Consider the following 23544-nt stretch of genomic DNA (forward strand, 5'->3'; position numbering starts at 1 on the left):
ATCAACAGGCATTCCCCTATATAATGAATCACTTTGAGGGAAGCTAAACATTTTAAATTGAAAACATGCAGATGCTTTGAGTCGATTGACAGTAAAGGACGAAATTCTTGTAATTTTCAAATAAATGGGCTGCTAAATTTTGGGGAAAAACTACTTCAGTAACAAACTTCAAACCATGTATATAACAGGTTGTTAACAAAATAAAATCACAAGATATCAAGTCGGTTTTAGAAGCAACCTTTATTCAATTAAACTGTTGTCAAACACTTGCAATGTGACTTAAAAAAGAGACATTAAATTATGCAAGATTTGTCTATTGTCTAGAGTTATTTAGTGCTAGACATCAAAAGTATTTTAAGCCCAATCATTCCAGAGGCAGGTTATTAACCAAACATTCAAAATTCAATCACAGTAAAACTCAATAAATATTTCTCTTTCAAATTAATATAGATGTTATTTTCTCTTTGCTTCTTCATATATAATTAGCCTTACTGTTACTACTGAAAACAAACAAGGGTTTTGCTTTATCTTTTTCAGTCAGTACAAATTAATGATACAAACTGCTAAGATTTTTCTGTAACTTTCCATCCTTGATAGCAAAAAAAAAAGTCAGAATTATCAATTGGGTGCATTTTATTGATCTAAAAAAAAAAAAAGACTTTCCTTTTTGGGAAAGCTCTGTTATTGTTTTCTACTCCAAATTCGTATATACTGATAAGAACAAATTTGGGAGGTCTCTAGAACATCAAAATATCTGGATGGAAAGTGAAATTTTATCACCTGGGTATTTTCCATGCAGGTAGAGGACTAGGATTTGGAAAATATGTTTGTATTCAAAATATTCATATTATTCAAAATTTTTATTTTGTTTAAATTTTTTTTCTTAGCGTTTTAGTAGTTTTCAGACACAGCCTTGGTTTTTAAAAACTTTCTTTCATTATCTGCTTCTTAACCTATTGTCTTCTGTGGACTCAAAATATCACTTGAACATTTTTCAGCACAAAACATTTTAAACTTTATAATAATATGAAATATATTAAGACACACATTCTGAAACTATTAATAACATGGCTAACTTTACTGTCTAAACAAGTTTTCCTAAAGTCAACATTCATATTGCCAAAAGGAAGCGTCATAGCTCTGATGCAAAATGAACCATTTTAAAGGGTCATAATTCATGAATTTTTTTTTAAAAAAGGCATTTCATTGGAGTTATTTGAAATAATAGTAAAATGTGACAAGTTTCTAACATAACAAAATGGTCATAATAATAGCATAGACCAGATTGTAAAATTTACATCTTGTTTAATTAATTTACCAACATAAATTAAAAGGTATAGAGCTTCTATATTCGGAACATTTTAAAGAACACATCAAAATCTTGAGAACCTGAATTGACTTATCAATGATTCTGAAACACTGAAAAGACATGCTTAAATTTACCAAAAGTAACTGTTCAATAAAGGAAAAAAGAAAAATTTGGCTCATCATACAGAAATGTAATAGTTAATTTGAAATTGAAATGAAATAACATGTCCCATGCAATGAGAAAGCAGGTCAAATATTCCCATGTCAAAAAGACAAGTTAAAAATTAAGATAAATTTCTCAAAAACATGTAGTTTCATGAATATAATATTTTTCATTTTGCCAATTATCTTTAGAAATATAAACTTGCTTAAATAACAATATTGGTAACAATAGATATGGATTGATGTACAAGTAGATGATAGCTTAGCTATCTGATATTAAATTTAGGGGAGTTTTACATCTGCCTAAAACATAATTAACAGATAATAAAAATTCTAAAAGGTAAATAAATCTCTTTTAAACCTCCATATATATTCTTCATTGTTTTCTAGACTAATTCTTTTTATCATTTTTCATTTCATATGGAGTCATTTTTCAAGTTATTTCATAACAGCAAGTTAAATAAAAGCATCATTACTAGAAATAGTAATTTAAGGTTTATGGCAGTGTCAGCTTTTACAAAGGAAGTCTATAAATTTTTCTAAGTGCTATACATTTTAAACAGCATGGATTATCTGGAAATACTATGGATTCATATGTTTAAATAAAGAGAAAAAATTCAGGCTTTGACTACAGGCTACCACAAGATCACACTCAATCTAGTCTACCATCAAAAGAGTAACTTTAATATTCTTTACTAACTATAAATTGCTAAGGTCCTAACTTGGATAAGTTTAATGTCTTTGAAGTTAAGATGCTCTGACTCAGAATTGTAAGCCCTTTACAAAATTGATATGAATAACATTAACTTCAGTAGATTTCTAAACACCTTATTCAACCCTAGTAAGTATGCAAATCTAGGCACCACTATGAACTTTTGAAAAGTTCTTTAAAATTAATTTTCTTAAACATGTATTCATGTTGTGTTTAGAATTTAGACACTAAAAAAAACCTTTAATTAAAATGAGGTACTAAAAGAAAATGCAAAATTTTAATCTGCATCACTTATCCATCATGTTAAGGATCATTTCACAAGTCACTTCTGTTTTTGGTTCTTCAACATCTGCTGCCATTCCATATACGACAGGAACAATTTCATTTGTATGATGCTCTATGTTTACAATGGAAATATCTTCAATTGGTATCTGCTCAACAACTTTATATGAAAAAAGAGACGATATTTGACATTAGCAATGATATGGTAAAATCAGAATTTACAAACTGCAAATGTATAAATTTACACTGAAAAGTAACTTGATCTAAAACATAAAATCAAGTATTTTAAAGCATTAATCTTCGATGATGGTATAACATAAATATTTTTATTTTTGTGCTCTTACTATTTTTGTATATTAATTTTAGGCCCCAAAATGATATACTTCAAAGATCAATTGAGTATTGGATTGCATCTTTTTGCTCTAAATAAGAAATATATTCTAGCAAACCAGTATTTTATTTCATTTATTTCATAACAGTTTAACAATTCAAGTTATTCTTTTCCAAAGTTAGATTTCTGTTAGAAACAGGATACAGATACTATAATCAAAAAAGCTGTTATGTTACATTTGTCTATTACTTCTAGTTTGTCTGCTCAATCAACAAATATTTATTGAGTGCCTGTCATATCCACGGCATTGAGTTAGGTGCTATGAAGCATATGAAGTATCAGATTTTTGTTCACAATCTTAGGAAACTTAAACCTTGCAATGAGGATTACAAAAAAAAATCATTCTAAATATTTGTAGCACTAGTAACTGTTATTCATACCATTCGATAAACTTTCTTATTGGCCAAGAATGTCCAAGGGACTACTACTCTGCTTTCCTGCTACAAACATGAGAAGGAAGAACAGCTTCAGTTTAAAATATCATAAGAGACTTTTTAAAAAATGCTATTAATCTATATCAATGAGGGGATTTTAAAGTCTACTTCCTGTAAAAAAAAAAGACATTGAACTTAATGTTCAAAAGAGGTCTATCAATAGTTAGACTATATAAGACTAGTATGCCAAAAAGGAAAATGTTCTGTTCTCACCAGTGGAATAAAGTAGAAACATTGGATAATAATCTGAATAAAATGAGAAAAAACATCAACAACAAAATGAAGCATCTCAGTTTCATTGTTCATAATAATTTTATCAATCTTATGCTTTGTTCTGGTAGTGAAGGCCAACATGAAATTATCATGGTTACTAGAGTTCTACTTTGACTACAATGAAAAGTAGCCAAAATGGGAAGACAGGCTTTTGGCATAGTAAAGTGTTCTAGATTTGGAGGCATGAAAAGCTAAGTTCAGAATCCATGACACTTGTTAATTATGCAACATTAGCCAAATAATTTAACTTTCCTGAGTCTCAATTTCATGAATTTTAAAAAATCTTGGGCAATTTGAAATACTGAAATTCATCTTTTAAATGAATTATCTTTTAACTTTATTTTACTTTTATGCTTTCTTTGCCCTCTTAATGTTTTCTTATTTCCCCCCACACATAGACTTTTCATCATAATAAAAGATACTAAATTTCAATTAAATCTTTAAATATCTATTCAAAATTGGCTAATTCTGTCATAACATTCCTATCATAATTGTCTCCAAACTTTTTGTCTTTTATTGTCTCCATCTGAAGAAATTTTGGGGATTCAAAGGAAGTCTGAAAGTAGGAAAATAAATATGAAGTGAGATGCGTATTTTGTCTATTTATAAAATATTTTTGACCTTCATCAGCATTATCAACAGTTATTAACTGTTTGAGCTTTAACAAAGATGTGTTGTTGCCAAGTGTCTACGGCATAACAATAACAATTTAAGGGCATTTTTTATTTACATCAATATTTAAACTTAAATGTTTCTCTAATTTTTATTTGTATTAGGAATTTTAATTGTAAGAGATTACCAACAGATGCTTACATTTCCAAATTTGCTTATTATATCAAAATTTCTGTTATTATAATTAAACATACATTTATTACTTATAATAAAACCTCAATAACTTTTTTAGTAAAAAATTGTGCAATACACTCATTTTTTAAATAAAAGAAAAAAAAATTTAGAAGTACATATGCAATTGTAATAATTTCTAGTCTTGGGCAGCTAGGTGGCGCAGTGGATAGAGCACCATCCCTGAAATCAGGAGGACCTGAAGTCGTCTTAGACACTTAACACTTCCTAGTTGTGTGAACCTGGACAAATCACTTCACCCCAATTGTCTCAGCCGAAAAAACAAAAAATTATAGTCTTTGAGAATAAACAATTAAATACTTACTGTAGATGCTTTTAGGTATTATTCTGCTTAGAATTTGAATTATATGACCTCTGAAGAGTACTCTATACAATAATTTATTGATTATCTAGAATATCATCATTTAATAATCTCTGATATGAAAATTTAAAATATTCATCAGGTTCACTGAAATGATTCAGAAAAATCACGGAATTTTTTACATAATTTAAAAGAGTGCATATTTATACTTCTAATGATGTATTTAATATCTGAAGAAACTATATATAGATATATAAACAAAATAATGCATATTTATACTTCTAATGATGTATTTAATATCTGAAGAAACTATATGTATACATACATACATATATATATACATATATATGTGTGTGTATATATATATATGTGTGTATATATATATATATATGCATGATTTAAGCTATTCCTAAAAGCAAACAGGAATGGTCCAACTTATCTGGGGAAATACAAAAACCAGCCTCTACCCCAATAATGCCAGAAGATCTGTATTGCTATATTTGATCTCATGAATTTCCTATGGCTCATGAAATAATGTTTACCTTCTTCCTTTGCACCCTGTTTTGAGTCCTTTTGTTTTTTCTTTTTATTTTTCCTTCCTTTTGCTGATGGAACAGCCTTTCCTTTCACTGCTTCACAATTCTCAGAATGTTTGCGCATATTATTCTGTTGGTAAAAATGTTTCAGTTAACATAATGAAAGTAACATTATTTTCTGACTTTTTAGCAAAATATTTATGATCTAAGACATAAATACTGAGAAAACTGGGTCATATAAATCTTTATTTATTACTACAGATATTTTTATTCATGTAGCTGAATAGTTTTGTTTTGTAGAATTTACAGAATTATGCAGATTCTGTAAAAATGAATAGAAACCCCAAAACTTTGCCTATAAAGAATTTTCAATTCACAAAATAGAATTTGCTGAAATGGTCTATCATAGCATTGTTTAATAAATACTGTTATGAAAAGGAGAAAGTGAAGTTAAACTTAAAAGAGCTATGAATGTGTAGGAGGAATAAGAAGATATTCCTATCATTTGATAAAACAACATATGGTGTAGCAAGATAGAAAAAGATTTTGTTGCTAAAAAAGTAGAGTAGATTTATTCAAAGTGTGGCAAGAGAATTATATAAAAAAAAAAACCCAAAACATTCAACATACCAGTGGGAATATTCAAGACAAACTACTTCAATAAAGGGGAATCATATTCATGGGGAACACGGGTCTTGTTTTACAACAGAAGTAAATACTTCATTAAGAGTCACTTTGCAGCCAGATTTTCTGGAATGTGTCTATTCCATAAAGCAAGATAGCATTAAACAAATTTCTGATCTCAAAGATTATATCCTGTCACAGATGAAGGACAGAGGGGATGCTACAAACAGTGGTCCAGAGCCCTCCTCCCATGCTAGTGAGACACAAAATGCAAATCTCAGGCTTCCTTCACTCTCTCTCTGCACTAGGTCAGAAAACTTTAGAGACAACTTTCTCCAACCCTCTGAATTTACAGGCAAGAAAATAAGACCCCTCAAAGAATGATCTGCTGAGTATTGTAGTTTGTTACTAGGAGGACCATTATTTAAATTCAGTTCTCTGGACTCCTGGTCTGGTGCTCTATTATTGCATGATAAAATTATATAAAAATCTATGCATATTCAATTTTAGCTACCAGGTAAGATGTAATAGAAGTACTAGTGCCTTTTTCTAATTTTCTTCTGAACCCAGCCAGGTATGCCAGTTTTAATGTGAGATGATTCTTCTAACGCTGGGATTTCTATCCAAAATTACTTTAAGAAAAAATGAGAAAAAAGCATGGGGTAGGTCTTGATGAAGTCATCATTTCCTAGCAGTTAGTACAGTCCTATAAAGTATGTAAAATATTTAAATAAAAAGTTATGATTTGGGGAAGTCAAAAAGCTTTTCAACAGTTTTATCTTTGTATATGACTTACTTGTTATCAATTTTTAGAGTGCTATGTATGTACTTTGATAATTCATGTAAAATTTCCATTTTTATCTAAACATTAAGGTGTTCATATCTTTTGGCCCAGTGTTCCCACCACTAGGTATCAATTACAGAAAAAAAACCCCACATACTACAATAATCCATAGCAACCTTTGGAAGTAGCAAAACAACTGAAAAAACAAAGTAGGTACCCATAATTTGGGAAGTGGTTGAACAAATTATGGTGTAGAATATAATGGAATATTGTGTTGTAAGAAATTAAAAATAAGATAAATTGCTGCAGAATGAAGAACTTAGAACCAGGAAAACAATACATACAATTACAATAATAAGATAAATGAAAACAACACTAAAAGATGTTAAAAATTAGATTAAATACAATTACTAATACTCATTTCAAAGGGTCATTGATGGGACATTTCCCTCCTGTTAGTAAAAAGGCAACAGACTATGAGTGGGAAATGTTGCATGTGTTGTCTGACTCTGACATCATCATTTGGTTCTGGATCAACTGTTTTTCTTTGTTATAAGGGAAGAAGGTAATTACTGAGAAGTAACTTGTAAAAAAACAAAAAGGATCAATAAAATAAAAAAATTCCAAACCTTAAAATCAACAAAGCTAGAGCAAAAAAGCATTTTATTACATTTTATAATATTAAAAGTATCTAAACTGTGTGCCTTAGAATAATACAGGCATAAAAGACAGATGTGATCATGCCCTGCAAAATGTTTCCGATAAAGTATGGTACTCATCTTTGTCATAACAAAATCATTCCTTAAATTATCTTACCCATCGTGAAAAACCTTTGCCACATTTGGGGCATTCATAAACAGTCGGTATGAAATTTTTATCATGGTATTTCTTGAAATGAACATTCAGAAGTTGTTTCTGCCTGAAACATTTATTGCAGGAAAGGCAGGTGAATGGTTTCTCTCCTGTGTGGGTACGTTTATGTACTGTCATGTGCCGCTCCTAGAAGGAAAAAATCCAAGTAAGCAAAAATCCTAAAACAGTAGTCATTCCATATATTACACACACACACACACACACACACACACACACACACACACACACACACACACACACACACTTGGATTGTTCCCTCTCAAAGGACTTAGAATAGCAATCAGTAAATAATATATCCTCAATAAGTACTTGATTGATCCCAATTGTGAATCATCTTAGAAAAATCTTCCCCAAAAAGACTGATTAAAGACTTGCACACAAGATAACGTTTTTTAAAAAATAATTTATCTATTTTCTCCTTGCCATTTAGGAGTTAACTACACAAGAAGTTTCTTGCTGATTTTCTAGTTTTCTATGCAGTCCTGTAACTGAACCTTACATTAATGTTTTTCCCTTCCATAAACATAACTGTTTTTGGACACTAATTATTACATTTATACTTACATGAATTTATATTGTAAAGTAAAAATGCAACTTAATAAATTATATAGTGATGCTGAGTTTGTTGAATTTATTTAACTTTAAAATCAGAAGAAGCATTGTAAATAATTTTTTCAAAAATGGCATATTCTCTCAAAGATTACTATAAATAATTTTTAAAACATCCTAAAAAGTAAATTCTACCTAATACATCCGGTAAAAATTTGAAAGGAATTCATGATTTTTTTTGGATTACCACAATTCAGTATCCAATCACCTTGAGTAGTGAATATCTTGAATTCCATGCTAAGAAATCAAAGCTTCATTTAGCTAGTAATGGGAAACTGCAGGGAGTTTTTTTTCAGCAGCAGACAGAGATTCGGAAAGCAAGATGGATTGAGGCTAGATGGGACAAAGAAACTGGAGGCAAAGGTATTATAATCTAAGCTAACAGAAAAAAAGAGCCTTAATTAGGGTGGCGATCTGAATACAAGAGATATTGCGAATCTATAGGACTCAGCTACTAACTGAATGTGGAAATCAAGGCAGAGGAAGTTCTCTAAGGTGACTTAGAAGGGTGATGACATTGGCAGAAATCAGGTAGTCAGAAAAAGAAGCGGATCTTTTGGAGGTGGGATTGAGGTGGGCACTAATTTATACTTTATGATCCTTTTTTTTAACCTCACAATCAATGGCAAAAATATCTTTAATAGGAGATCAGTTTTAAAGTACCAGTTTGTGGAAGGTTTCTCATTATTCTGAAATATTTAAGTGGATTGAGGATCCCCTCCAAGTTGATTCTTTCCAATGAAGCCCTCACCCTGCAAGTATTCCCCTCCCCTAAGTTCATCAAGGAGAAGAGGGCAGGCAGTGTGTGGGGGTCAATTCAGTATTCTAGGGGTCATCCTGAAATAGCCTTTACAAACAGAAGAGGGTCACTGGGATCCAGAGGCCGGAGCGCACCTGCCACGTGCCCCCACTTGCCCCCCCACACAAAGTACCTGCTTGCAGGCATAGTTGCAGTCGTCACACTTGAATCTCTTCTCATTTCTGTGAGTTTTCTGGTGCTGGATGAGGGCGTAGCGCTCGTGAAACACAGCAGGGCAGTAACGGCACTTCATCTCTGTAGCTTTGTATGAGTGCAGGTTTCGCAAATGGACACCTAAAAATGTCACGACAAGTGTTGTCCCGCTAAGATTGGAAGATTCTTCTCTAATTTAACCATCTACTAGAATCTCACTTCAGTAACATTCATCACTAGAGAATGTAATTTAGTATTAGAATAAAGTTATTTTTCACATGTTCATTGGCTGTAAAATCAGGATAGTTTTAAAAACTAAGTTTTTCATATACATTCTCCACTTTCTAGAAAAATGAGTTGCTTTCTTTTATCTTGAAATTTAAGATTACGTTTGGAAATTGTTAGTTTATAGTCTCAAGATTCAAGCACTAAAATTACTATGTAAGCTATATCCAAATGCCACTTCATGTGTCTCTTCTCATTGATATGTTTATGAAGGTCTGATTAAGCATGCTGTATTATGATTTTTGCTCAAATGAATCAGGCTTTTAGGCATGACAGTTCTGTTCTACTCTGTGTAAGAAGCCAAACAAAAAGCTGATAATTGCTTAGCTTTGATACATCCCACTTATGCTGACTCATACTTATTCAAATAGCTTCTGTTTCATATAAAGCAATTTGCATGCCAATTTACTAGGTTAAACAACCAACTTAACTTGGGAAATATGGAATACAAGTATTCCATCCACATTGCAACTGTCTCCATCTTGGTTTGGATACATCATGGGTTGGCATAAGAAATGAATCAGGAATTGTCTGGGTGTTTTGAAGAAGCCAAAGATTACACAAAGCCTATAAATAAATAATTAAACCCAAATCTGACAGTAGTTTACAATTTTATAAAACTGGAAATATCCCATAAAAGGAAAAAGAAAAAAAGCACAATTCTTCTCTGGGACAAAGGGAGAGTCAAAAAATTTACTCAGATTTTCCAAATCATGGGGGCACACAGTTCTCCTTAATCTTTAAGAAATGGAAACGACAACTATATAATGATTTCCAAAAGAGTGCAATTTTAGGCTAAGGAAAAAAAAAAGGGGGGGGAGAGACTCTTAAAACTGCACTAAGACTTTTAGGACACTCCACATATAAACTATTAATGGAATGTGATATACACAATCTTGTTTCCTAAGACAACATGAGAAAAATATCCTTAGGGTTTTCTCAGTAACCCTCTTTTAAAAATTCATGATCTCTTTAAAGTTCCATTGGAAAATGATTACACAGTATCATACTCACTGTGTTGGAATGTTCATAATTAAACATAAAAGTGTTACATACATGTATGTATGTCTGCTTACACATAACATATCATTATACATACATATTTATAGACACACTTCTCTACTTTTGGAGTTAAGAATACCTTAGACCACTAAACTGATCAATTTGTACAACATAAAACATTATATGTTTGGTAAAATGTTAATAAGAAGTCTCCATAGCATGATTGAAGAGGAAGAAAAAGACCAACGAAAGATAAGGAAATTTTATGAAGACTGATTGGAGATGCTTATCCATTAGAAGCATTATGACATTAAAGATTAAACTTTTAAACATTGACCAACTAATTAATAAAAATTATAATGGCAATAGAGAAGGGCTATTATTTAACAATTATCAAAGAAAAACCGTAATAAAGAAACAGTACTGCTTGAGGAATGATGATCTGATGTTAACAGATGACAAAGAGAATGCAGAACTACTTTTCCTCCTATTTGATGCCCAAATTTTTCATCAATTTGAATCTTTCTGAGACTCAAACATTTTAAAAGAATGTGACTATAAGAAACCTGAAGCACAAAGTAAATTAAAATATAGTATTAAGTTAAATTAATAAATAAGTTTAATTTTTCAGGACTGAATAAATTACACCCAAAGCACTGAAAAAAAAATTGTCCATGTGTTCAAGAGCTTCTATTTGTATTTGAGACACAGAAAACAAAAACTGGAAGCAAACTTTTCAAAATCTAAAGAAATCTAAATAAAGACTAGTGAGCATGATTCAAAATAACAAACAAAATTTTCTAGAATGGATTTTTTTGTTTTAGTGAGGCAATTGGGGTTAAGTGACTTGCTCAGGATCACACAGCTAGTAAGTATTTTATGTCTTGAGGTCAGATTTGAACTGAGGTCCTTCTGAATCCAGAGTCGGGATTCTTTCACTGCACCATCTAGATGCCCCTGGAATGAATTTTCCAAGAGATTGTTAAATAAATTCAAGCTACTTAATGTAAATGTCCACTTCATCTAATAATGAGCTAAAGTAGTAATTTCCTTTTTTGGAGAAGCCATTAGACTACTAGATCAGGGAGAATTGTCATTATACTGACTCTTGCAAGACATCCAAGAGATACTTGTGGGCAAACCCTGAATAGGAAGTCAAGAAACCTGGGTTCCTAGTTCTGATGGTATCACTTATGTCATGATATATTTGACTTCCAGGCCTTAACATTCTCATAATATAAAACAAAGGGTCAATGGAGAGCACAAGGGTTAGATTTCTCCCATCCTGTCCAGATATAACAAGATAAAGTTTTATAAACTCTAAGTTGGAGAAATGTGAGCAGATAGAAGTAGTTGGATGGATTCACAGATCCCTGTGCCACAGAATAAATAATTTCAGGAAGCAATGCCAGGAGATGGGACACACAAACCTGAGAGGAATCACAAGCAAATATTCAAAAAGCTCTTGGAAAGTTAACTATGTGAGCCCAGAGTTTCTTAAAAAAATAAAATACCAAAAGGAGGGGAAGAAGAGGTATCTGAGCATCCTGACAGCTCTGTAGATACAACTAGGTTCAGGGTTGTGGCAGACATTGTGCAAACTTAGGCTGCATTAACAGAAACACAACATCCACTAATCAGAACAAATCGGAGATCCTACATACTGCTCTGGGGGTTCCAAGGCAAGGACAAAAGGAAGTTCACCTTGGAAAGGCAGCCATGACCTGAAGGGTCTAGAAAGTCTCCATATAAGTAACGCTGAATGACTGAAGATCTGCAATCTGAAGAACAGAAGACTTAGGTGAAAAAATAGTTGTCTTAAGGGGATATTGTGGGAAAATGACTCTCTACAGAAGAGGGCTGAACTAGAATTCCTATTGGGGAGTTAGTGAGACAGATGCTACCTGATGGGAGACTTTAAAATAACTGTCACCAACCAAAAATGGCACGGGCTTGTGAGGTAGTAAGTTTGCCATTGCTGGAAATGGTTGAGTGGTAGGATAGTGCAAAGGACGTCATTTCCTGCCTTTGCCAAGGGACTTGTATGAGCTGTTTTCTAAGATCCTTTCTAATTCTAAGAATCATGATCCTTATATACTTGAGTTTTTTAAGAGATATGTAAACAATTCTAAAACCCCTGTAGTATCATTAGTTAGTTAATTATTTTTAAGTGTTAATTACAAAGTATCCAATCTTGATCCGTATAAACTCCAATTTCCACAACTGAATCATATTAATACTTTAAATTTAATGAAACTGATTAACTGACTTTAAATATTAATTCAAAAATCTCAAAAGCCAATGAGAAAGATGCTGCTATGGAGGCTACTGGTTCAGAGATCAAGAACAGCCTTCTAGTCTCCTTTTTCCCAGCCTTGGGAAGTTTGCTTTTAGGCTCAGCATCCCCATCTGTGTGAAACGGAGGCAGTCACGCTTCTGCCGGCCTTCAAAGCTCCTTGCAAAGATCCATAAGACAACACTCCAGGAAGAACAAACTCAGCTCTGCAGATGTGGGGAATTGGAAAGACATGCACTTGTCACTCTAGCCACCAGGTGGCACCAGATCACTGTGAAAAAAAGACTTCTAGCAGATAAGACAGAAATTAACACACGTGAGAAGGAAAATCAATGTAAATCTGATTGAAACAATCAGCTACTCACGAAGGTCGCTCTTTCTTGCAATGACTGTAGAGCAGTGTGGACATTGATGTTTGGGGACATTTTCACTGTGCTTCTGCAGTATGTGTATTTTCATGGTACCACTCTGGGTGAATCTGGCGTGGCAGACGTAGCATTCGTAAGGTTTTTCACCTGTGATTCAAGGTGACAGGTGAAATGTTAAGTTACATGGGTCCAGTGGGACTCTTACCATCTCAGAAAGGAGGGAAGGGAAGGAACAGAGACAGAATCTGGAACTCAAAACTTAAAAAAAAAGTTTGAAATTGTTTTAATGTGTAATTGAGGAAAAAACAAAATATTTTTTAAATAAATAAATGGCTCTAGTACAACACAGACACATTGTGGTCCAATGCAGTCAAACTAATTCAAACAAAGAGCTAATAAAATTCTACTTCTGCTAAATATGGAAGACACTGAGAATACAAAACCAAAATAATTTAAAACCCCAGCTCTCAAGGAACTCATAAGCTACTTGGAGGGATTCAACATAAGTAAATTCAAGGTAATTTTTTTGGGGGGGAAAACATTCTAATAAATGGGAAGATATGATACTAGTCTATATCCAGAATTTGTTTATCCTTCTGTTCCTTAGTCTGTTTATTTGAATACCTTTCTGATGTACTAGATACTTAATTAAGTCAGATTTAGATTTAGAGTTGAAAGGGATTTAAGAAGTAGAATCCAACCCTATCAAACAAAGAATATAAGTGATTATTGAAAAAAAAAAACAATGTTTATATGTAATTTCAGTGGTGCACAAGATTCATTTTGGAAGTTTTAAGTATTACAAAAATTCAAAAAAGGAAACTCAAAAAAGAAACAAAAATTCAGAAAAGACCATTTTGTAGTCTTACATGAATATACTCTAAGCTCAAATTAATAGGGACATGTGACTATTCTTGATGCTTACTTAAACTCATATTATTATTACATATTAATTATCATTACACATTTATGTATAATTACATATACAAATCATACTTAAATTATTTATTAATAAGTAAATATATAATTATATAATAAACTTATTAAACATTAAAATCTGAATCTCAAAATTTAAGATTCGGGAAATAATTCTGCAGCAGAAGTAACAGATTTGGAATCAGAACTGGTACACAGAGGATTTGTGTTCAAATCTCAGCTCTGTTACTGTGTGACCTGTGATAAGTCCTTTAAATTCTCTGGGCCTTCTTTAGCTCTTCTGTCAAATTAAAAGATTGCACGAAATCATTTATGAGATGCCCTTCAGCTCCAAATATATGATCTATAATTATTCTATAATTATAATAGAATCTAGAACTTATGTAGATAATTATTCTATAATATCTACATAAATTCTAAATTCTATTATAATAGTACAATTATTCTAGAATTAATTCATAGTTATCCCTATTACATTTGAATGTGATATTACTTGATTGAAATTATATACAAAAAAACATTTTACCTGAATGAGTTCTCATGTGTCTTTTCAGTTTATAGGTATCTTTGCTAGCATAGCTACAAAGACAACAGTGAAAAGGGCGTTCTCCAGTATGTGAACGTATGTGACGTTTTAATTTGCTTGCCTAATATACGAGTGAAAGACAAAAAAGAGAAACTTTGTTGTAAAACCAAAAATTGGAAAAAAAAACAAATTATAAGTTTTAAAAATATCCAATAATACTTATATGTGTTGAAATTATTTTTCTCTCAATCAAAACATTTAATACAAATAATTGAAAAATAAATTAAAAACTGTAATACATCATATGTGGCATTTTATTTTGTAATCAGCAAATGTACAACAGTAGGTTAAAATCTAATTCTAAGCAACATTATTATTTGCTTTCACTTTATAAAGGAAAATTTCAATTTTAGTTACTCAATTGCCTGCATTTTATTTTGTTTCTATGGTAGCATATGCTTAAACACTTGCAAAGTTTATATTATATTATAGAAGCATAAAGGCAAAAATCTATCAAGTTCTCCCTTAATGTTATCAGAATTTTTTAATCTTTAAATCATATATATATATATATATATATATATATGATTTAAAGATTAAAAAATTACAAAATTGTAATAAAGGAGGAAAACAATCCTATATATTATTATTTAGCTAATTTCCTTTGGTCATTAAGAACATTCCTCAGTACCCAACTGAGATGCAATTATGCCAGACACATACATCGTTGCCTATTCAGAATTCACCCAGAGGCTATGAACAGTCTTTATGTTATACATAATTCCAATAGTCATTACCAACAGAGGCACTAGAACTTTGTACATATTGAGCATCTCTGGTCTATCTGTAGTACCTGATATCTATAGGACAAAAAGTGAGCATGAAGAAATTCAAAAGATGTAAAAGATCAGAAAATTTAAAAAAATGTGAAGCAACTAAATTTCTTCAGGAAGGATAAAGTTGTATAACAATTCTATATATTTTCAAGTATATGAAGTGGTAGGAACAAGAGAAAACTGGTTTAATTTACGGTATGGTATTGTATCACTTAAATATAAGGGCAATTTTCCTTACAGTGATTATAGAATCTCCTTTTCTGGAGGAGATTCAATCAAGCTTTTGACTTCTTTTCTTGTGGTATATTGAGGATAGAGTGGAAAAAGAAGTGGGAGCTCAGGGAAGCTACCAACTCTGAAGTTGTTGTCCATGGCAAGGAGTAAGATACACTAAGGAGTGAGACGATGGAAACCAAACCTACATAGAATGCAGGATGTGAACTGGGACTCTGGGGACAGACTGTCATCTTTCTGGCGTGGTTAAGAGCACAACTGGCAGAAAGCAAAGTGATAAGAGCATGACTACTTTTCTTTAATTCCCTAAATTCCCATGTAGCTACATTTCAAAAATTTTAGGTTTTTGACTTTATGATAAAGTTATAAACTTTCTGTCTTTAGTGTGGTTGCAAAACATTTTTTTAAAAAAAGTTATTTTAGATTCTGATAACATATATGTTTGGGAAACTATAGCACTATGTAATTATTGTTCATTTTAAAGTAGCATGCTTCTCTTTCTCAGTACACTGTTCCAATGTACCTTTCCCTAAATGTTTTTTTCTGATAATACGTGAAGCTTAATTTTGTTTTGCTGTCATTTTATTTGAAAAGTGAGACTGCTGCTATGTATAATTGAAATATAATTTCTCTTTTGTGAAATGATTGTGACATGCAAGGCTAAATGTTAAAATGGCAACATTCCTGTAACTGAAAGTAGAAAATAACTATGCTTGATGTTATGTTTTGGAAACTTGTCCTTAATTTGAAAGAAGCAAATGGTCAATTCCAATCGTAACCGATTTGTGCTCAAAAATTCAGACTAAACACACTTTAAAAGATCAGATAAAATATATTTTGAAGTTTTCTTAACAATGAATATAAATGAATTCTACCTTAAAATATTTAGCAAAGCAACATGAAGTTGTGTCTTATATTTCTTAAACATAGTTTCATTCTGAAAATATACTAAAAACAGCTACAAATTCATGATAGATATTAAAACCATGTCTTATTACACTGACATCTCTGACCGAAAGAAATGCTCATTTCAAAAGTAAAGCAAACAATCTCAAATTCCATTACAAGTTAGTTTTTCTAGATTTTACTTAGTTAGCATAAGTATATACATATGGCATTTGTGTATAACTTCCCTTCCTTACTGTTCCATTTAAACTTTAGAAAACATTTAAAATGGTTTATTATTTACTGTATTGTTTTTTAAAAGTTAGTCAAGATCTATAAATCATCATTTTGGTATATATCACTATTAAAAATTAAAAAGGATGTCTGCTATAAAATTTCTTATAAGATAATATTAAACTTTAAGCATATGAAAAGTATGATAAAGCATCTAGAATGGCACTTACTTCTACACTAGCATATTTGCACATTGAACATTTAAATGGCTTCTCATGAGTATGTTTGTAACGTCTGTGTCGCACAAGTTCACCACTAGTCACAAATGCCATATCACAGTCGCTGCATTTATATGGTCTAGTGCCTGTAAAAGACAAATGTTTTTTTCTACTTTAAAATTTTGTGAATGAAGTTTATTTATAAAGTTTTCCAGCTATAAATCTACTGATTTGGAGATATGAGATAAGGCTAAATTTTAAACAGCTCAAAAAAATTTACAATGCTAAATCATAATGCATCATTAATAAAATGGGATAATATTTCAGATCTGAACAAAGAACATTTTCTTTGGATGATTAAAAAGATAACATTTAGGAATCTAAACCCTAACCCTAAGTTTTTCATTCTGGGATTACTGATTTTAACACTTAAAAAAGAGAAAATTTTAAAAACATAGCACTATTATCTCTTGAATCCTCCCACAATGAGAAAAGAGTATCTTGAACATTTTTATTTAAGTATTTAGTTTACTGCTTTATTTGCTATTGATGCAGTGCATTGGCACATTCTCCAAATTTAAGAGAGCAATATCCCATTCGGGGGGGGGGTGTCTTTAAACTTTTTCACCCACTTAGGAACCATCTTCCCTTCTTTCCTTCTTGTCTCCTTTGCTTCAATAGCTATTCAAATCAGTTTTCCTATGGCCTTAAGTTGCAACTCCTTTTCAAAAGTAGGATTTTTGGTCAATCATTAAGTATGACTCACCTGTATTCTATTTTTGGATAATTTTAAGATCTTATTTGCAAACCTGTAATGAGAGTATGCTACTCATCTCTTGGCTTTGAGATGCTCTAATCCTAGTGTAACATGCAATTCTTAGTCTCCTCCTGTAATAAGATTTGTGGAGAAGATGACATTTATGGGGTTTTGAGAGTCATCAATGCATTTTTCCCTTGTCTTACCTGTATGTGTATTCACATGATTTCTCAGAAGTGTGACAGTACGGAAGGCTTTCAGACAAAGATGACACATATGAGGTTTTTCATCAGAGTGAGTTTTCATGTGACGATTAAAACTTGAGATTCTAGAAGAGGTGAATATGCAGATTTCACAATGGAAGGTTCGTTTCATTCCTACGAGATAAAAATATTGCATTTACATTAAATTATTAAAAATGTTCTTTACTCTGGAAGAATGTGCTTACCATTAAATTCCACTAAAGGCATTTAACCTGAAAACCCCTCATTTAAAAATTTAATGAAGTAACTCAGAAAATACACACTATATATTTTACAGATAGCATCATATGTAAACAATTAGGGAAAGAAAACCTCTTGTATCATAGGCACCAAACATCAAGTTAATCATAAAAATAATTTATTTAATATTTCAAAATATATGTGATTTCATCAATGTGTATATTTTTAAATCTATGTCTGTAGTGAGGGATGCAACTCACAATGTCTTAAGAGTTTATTCAATCACAAGATCATGATTTTAAAGCTAGAAGAGACTCCAGAAGCCATCTAATTCAACCCCCATATTTTAAATATGAGGCACCTGACGTCAGGGAGTTTAAGTGACTTGGTTAAGGTTATATGGCTAGTTATCATCAGTAGTGGCATAAAGCAGTTTTTATAGTTAAATAAAAAACATTGCTTGAAGGATAATTTTCCAGTGATAAAATCTTCAGATTTAAACTAGTGTTCTATTTCTTAAAACAATAATTTGATTGGTGATCTAAATATACATTTATTCACAGCCTTTGCAACTTGTCAAATTAGTATTCTGCCAGGATAATCTTTCAGAAAATATCCCTTTTATACCAAGATGGAACTATAAAATTTGTACTAAAAAAATTTAATGTGTATTTACTACTTTCTAATCAATCAAATAATCAACAAATGTTTATTATTGTGATTTGGAGATAATTCTCCAAGTGCCATAACAGCAAAATGTGAGCTCTGGCAGACTGTACAAGGCTGAAATGGGTCCAAATATGGGTCCAACAAGAGATCACATGTATTATCTAAACACCAGAATAGCTAAGTTCAGATAGATTTTACCACCAAAGTGTTGGCAATCTGTTGATAGAACTTTTTTGGTCAAATCAATTTATGAAATTATTTGTTATGGCACAGAAGGGGCTGTGCTCAGCATAGGAGTTTCTCTAAATGTGAAAATGAGGATCTTTAAAACAATAAAGTAAAATATTAAAGTAAAAAAATTAAAGTAAAATTATTTTTTAAATTTTTATTATTTTTAATTTAAAAAATTTTAAATTAAAGTAAAATATTAAAGTGGATATATTCAAAATGAATTAATATTTAAAATACTTTCAACTGTGAATAATTGAGAGAATAATTTTCCTTAAATTCCAATCCAACTGTTACCATAAAAATTCTTGATTCCTGTGGAATAAAATAACATAAAATAACTGATTTCTTCAGATGATACTAATAATTCAGAAATGTAGACTCACTGTTTTTATTCAGGTTGAGAACAGCAAAATTAACTGCTTTTGCTGTGACATATGTAAATCATTTTTAAAAAAAGAGTTTAGCTAAAAACATCATTAAATAGCATATACTAATGGAACTGAATTGAATATATCCACCATGCTCTGCTCTATACAAAACAAATTAAATAGGATCTAACAATCTAAACAAAGAGGTAGGTATATAGCACTACAAATAAGAAGCTATCAATATTAATAAATAAACAAAATTGAATTTGTTTTGTTTTGATATATACATGAAACATTTAAGGTGTTAACATATGAAACCTTTCCTGTGCAAATAACCTCCAGGGTAAAATAGAAAGTTTACTCTGAGAACAAATCATACCTGCATTTCTGCTACAATTTTAAAGTAAATCTATATTCAGTTAAAACATCTTTTTAGCTTTTTAAAAAAAATAACTAATTTATTCAAAAAGTTAACTTGGCAGAAGACTATGTTCAAGTGCTATTTTTGACAAGCCAGCCACTTAACCTCTAAGTGCCCTGGGCAATTCTCTGTAACAATAAATCAAAGAAGAGTTATGATCTTTGTCCATATTGGAAATTTCCATAGATTATGCATGAATAAAAAAATTCTTGAGTTGATCAGGTATCCATTTGTCATCTATTTTTAATATTTTGAAGACAATTAAAAATTACCCACTTGTAAAGTACTCACTTTATATAACATAAATTACTTTAATTCTGCCTACCCTTCGACTTTGCTTGATTTTTTGCAGTTCCAGAGACTTCATCAATGTCTTGTTCTGATGAATGTATATCCTCATGCTCTTCAACTTCTGAGTTGGCTGGTAACAGAATGATTTCTTCCTTTTCTCCCTCTCTGAGTTTTTCAAAAGTAAATATTTCTTCCTTTTGATCAGTAAATTCTCTTTCTTCACATAACTGCTGGACCTCCCCTTCTTCAGCCCCATATATATCTTTGTCTTTATCCTAATAAAGAAAAATACAATCATTTACAAAAATACCAAACTTGTTCAGATTTAATACATTAATTTAGTACTTCCCAATCTTAAACATAAATAAACATGTGATATTTTCAATGCTAAAATGCATCTAAAAAATTCAAGTAGGCAATTTATTCACTCTCCCATCTCAAGGACATGTAACGTTTACTTTGATGTAGATTTGCTTTTTAATTGAAAAAAAAAAATCACATCACTAATTCTGCAGAGAATGACCAAAAGTTGTTGCTCTTAAGAAAGCTATATATAATAAAAATTTTCTACCTTTATTAATTCTGTGTTTTCATCTAATGGTGAGTTAACTGTCAATTTATCTTCTTCACTGGAAACTTCAACACTTTCTTCCACAACATTAATCTCCATCACCTCCATTTCATGAAGTGAAAAGACCTCTTCCTGAATGCTTATTGCAACACACTGGTGCAAATTCTGGTGAGGTATCTCATTTAACTCCGTTTGAACATTGATGTCTTGCTGCAACACTAGTAAGGATTGTAAGCCACTTTCTCCCTGCTGCACCATGACGTGCATTCCTTCTGCTGGCTGCACCGTCAACTGGCTCATCTCCTGGTGGTCGGTTTCATCTGTGGCAAAATGCACAGTTTGCAAGGTAAGTATGTGCTTCTCATTCTCTTCATTTGAGGGAGCCAATTCCAACTCCCCTTCCACAATCTTGGCTTGAAGGACTCCATAGGAACAGTCCACCTCAAGGCCACAGCTGCTCTGCCTCTCCTTTAGCTTAGACACCTTGTCTACATCATTTTCTTTGGCCTTTTCCTGGATCACATCTGTGCCTTTTATCTTAGTGAACTGTTCCGGTGAGGCGGAGGCTTCCGTCCCCATTCTGGAGGCCTATTTCAGGGAAACCAAGAAGTCTCTGTCAGGGGCGCCCCGGGATCCTGCTCTTTGCAATCTCCCAGGCCTGATCTCTGCGCCCCCATACAGATCCTGCCTTAAACTAGGAGCCATCACTTTCTGAAAACTAGCCAGCCACTCACTCCCTTCTGCTAAAACCGGCTCGGGCCAGGCCTTTAGCTCACTGGGCTGGCCTACACAGTCTGCTAACCCGGGCAGGTCAACTGTCTTCCTTCCGCAAAAAAGGACTGGCTCATTGCCTTACACCAAGGACTCGTCAACAGCTTTCTGGCGATCGGAGGCTCTTGCTGTCTTCCGCTAACTGGGGTTCACCCTAATGGGGTTGGGGACCCATTCCTTCTGCTGAGCAGGGTTCACTCACTGCCTCCCTCTAACAGGATTGGGCCCGTTGCCTTCCACTAACCGGGGTTCACCCTAATGGGGTTGGGGGCCCATTGCTTCCGCTAACCGGGGATTCGCTCATTGCCTCCTGCTAACTGGGCTTTGTCCTAATGGGGTTTGGGGGGTTCGTTCACGGCCCTCCGCTAATGAGACCAGGCCCTTGCCTTCATTAGGCCTTTTGTTAACACGTGCTCCTCCATTACCTTGCGCTTTCCAAAGTCGGGGAATTAACCTCCGATAACTGCGGCACATTACCTTTGGGTAAACCCCGCCAGGCCATTATTTCCTTTGCTAAACTCGGTGGGCCGGCCACTATTGGCTTTCACTGACTGGGGCGGGACCAGTGCCTCCTACCAAGTTGGGCCTTTCCAGTCGGCCCTTCCTTCCTCCCCACCCCCACCCCCACCGACCCCAACTCCGAGTTCGACCCCAGCCCCCCAGCCCAGGCCAAGCCCTTTAATGGATCCGGCCCCCGCAGGCACACATGCAGGTCACCTCCCCGGACTGCCCTCGAGGCCGGCCCCCACCCCCGCCTCTGACCTGCTGACGCCCTCACCCAGGCTGACTAAATGTTCTCGGGCGGCTGTGGCACGAGCCCCCAGGACTTCTCACCCTCACCCCTTCCAGGACTGGCCTTCTCTCCAGCTCAGGTCAAAAGCTGACCTGGCAGCCTTCGGCTTCCAGCCACGAGCTCTCTTCCCCTCCTCTCCACACCCCCACCCCTCTGGGGCTTTCGTTCTGACTTGCCTCGAACCTCCTCGGGCCTCCTCTGGCCTTCTTTGGCCTTCTCCAGCCTCCCGCCACGAGCTCAGCTCCGCAGCCTCGTGCTAGGTTGGGAGAAGAGAGCGAGGGATCGAAGGGAAGGGTGTGGTCGGGAGTTGGGGGGGGGAGGGCTGGAAATAAGGCACGAGGGCTTGCGCAAACTCAGCAGAGAGACCAAAATGAGGTTAGCAACTGGCGGGGGGGGGGGGGGGGGGGGGGGGTGCGGAAGGAGGGCAAGGAATGGTGCTGGTGAAAGAGGGACAGAGAGGAGGGGAGAAGCGGTAATTGATGAGGTGCAAAAAGGCAAGAGAAACAGCGTGGGGGGAGGGTGTGTATGCCATTGAGTGGCACCTGAGAAGGGAAGAGGGAACTGCATGAGGTGCAAGAAGACAAGAAAAGAGAGATTGGGGTAAACCAAAACGAGAAAAAGAGAAGACCTGCGTCCTGCAAGGGAGGGGCAGCCAGCAGAGTGCGGGGAAAGGTTCTTGGAGAAGGTCCCAGCTGAGAGAACCCTTCTTGTCTCTGGTATTCTCCGCAGGGACGCAATTTAACCACCGTGCACGTTCTCCCTCTTACTGCTTGCACTGAATTTGCCTTTTGTAATTTTAAAAAATTTCCATTTCTAATATCTTTAAATTATTTTTATTTTAATATTTCCTAGTTAGGTATGAGATTTTAAAAGTCATTTTAAAAGCTGAGTCCGAATTCTCTTCCTCCCTCAGCCTCCTCCCCCCTCTTTGAGAAGTCGAGCAGTTTGATGTGGATACTGTATGTGAGATTATGCAAAATATGTCCTGTTAGCCGGGTTGCAAACGCAACACAAAACAATAAAGATGAAGGAAAAGCATGCTTCAATGCACATTGGGGTCATCACTCCTGCCTCCGGAGGTGGGTAGCAGTTTTCATTATGTAATTGTCTAGAATTTTGGAGAAGAGCAGAGTCATTCACAGTTGATCATACAATATCTGGTTCACTTTGTGTGAGTTCAAATAATTCCTACCAGGTTATTGCTGAAATCCCCCGCTCTACAATAGCGTTCCGTCCCAATCTCAGAGCACAACTTGCTCAACTATCTCTCTGCTGATGGGCAGTCCCTCAATTTCCAATTCTTT

At 33.7% G+C, this 23544-nt stretch overlaps 1 protein-coding gene across 1 annotated transcript; it reads right to left on the reverse strand.

Annotated features, from left to right (window-relative positions):
- Window positions 1-857: 857 nt before the first annotated feature.
- Window positions 858-22246, reverse strand: CTCFL (CCCTC-binding factor like). The gene is made up of 11 exons (XM_074288675.1): window positions 22210-22246; window positions 20677-21264; window positions 20140-20380; window positions 17889-18059; window positions 16938-17071; window positions 14519-14639; window positions 13054-13203; window positions 9086-9246; window positions 7488-7670; window positions 5270-5393; window positions 858-2624 (listed from the first exon to the last, which is right to left on the reverse strand). Exons 2-11 carry the CDS (start codon window positions 21253-21255, stop codon window positions 2470-2472), a joined length of 2019 nt encoding a protein of 672 aa, XP_074144776.1. The 5' UTR covers window positions 21256-21264; window positions 22210-22246; the 3' UTR covers window positions 858-2469.
- Window positions 22247-23544: the final 1298 nt, after the last annotated feature.

The sequence above is a fragment of the Sminthopsis crassicaudata genome, chromosome 2 (genome assembly GCF_048593235.1).
Source record: "Sminthopsis crassicaudata isolate SCR6 chromosome 2, ASM4859323v1, whole genome shotgun sequence".
Classification (NCBI taxonomy): domain Eukaryota; kingdom Metazoa; phylum Chordata; class Mammalia; order Dasyuromorphia; family Dasyuridae; genus Sminthopsis; species Sminthopsis crassicaudata.

What these genes read in the sequence shown, in the direction of transcription:
- CTCFL (XM_074288675.1), bottom strand. Translation starts at nt 21,255, where the DNA reads ATGGGGACGGAAGCCTCCGCCTCACCGGAACAGTTCACTAAGATAAAA. An exon ending in GCAAATATGCTAGTGTAGAA is followed by an intron (nt 14,640 to 16,937) that starts GTAAGTGCCATT and finishes CTCGTATATTAG; the next exon opens with GCAAGCAAATTAAAACGTCA. An exon ending in GCAACTATGCCTGCAAGCAG is followed by an intron (nt 7,671 to 9,085) that starts GTACTTTGTGTG and finishes TTTTCCTTCTAG; the next exon opens with GAGCGGCACATGACAGTACA.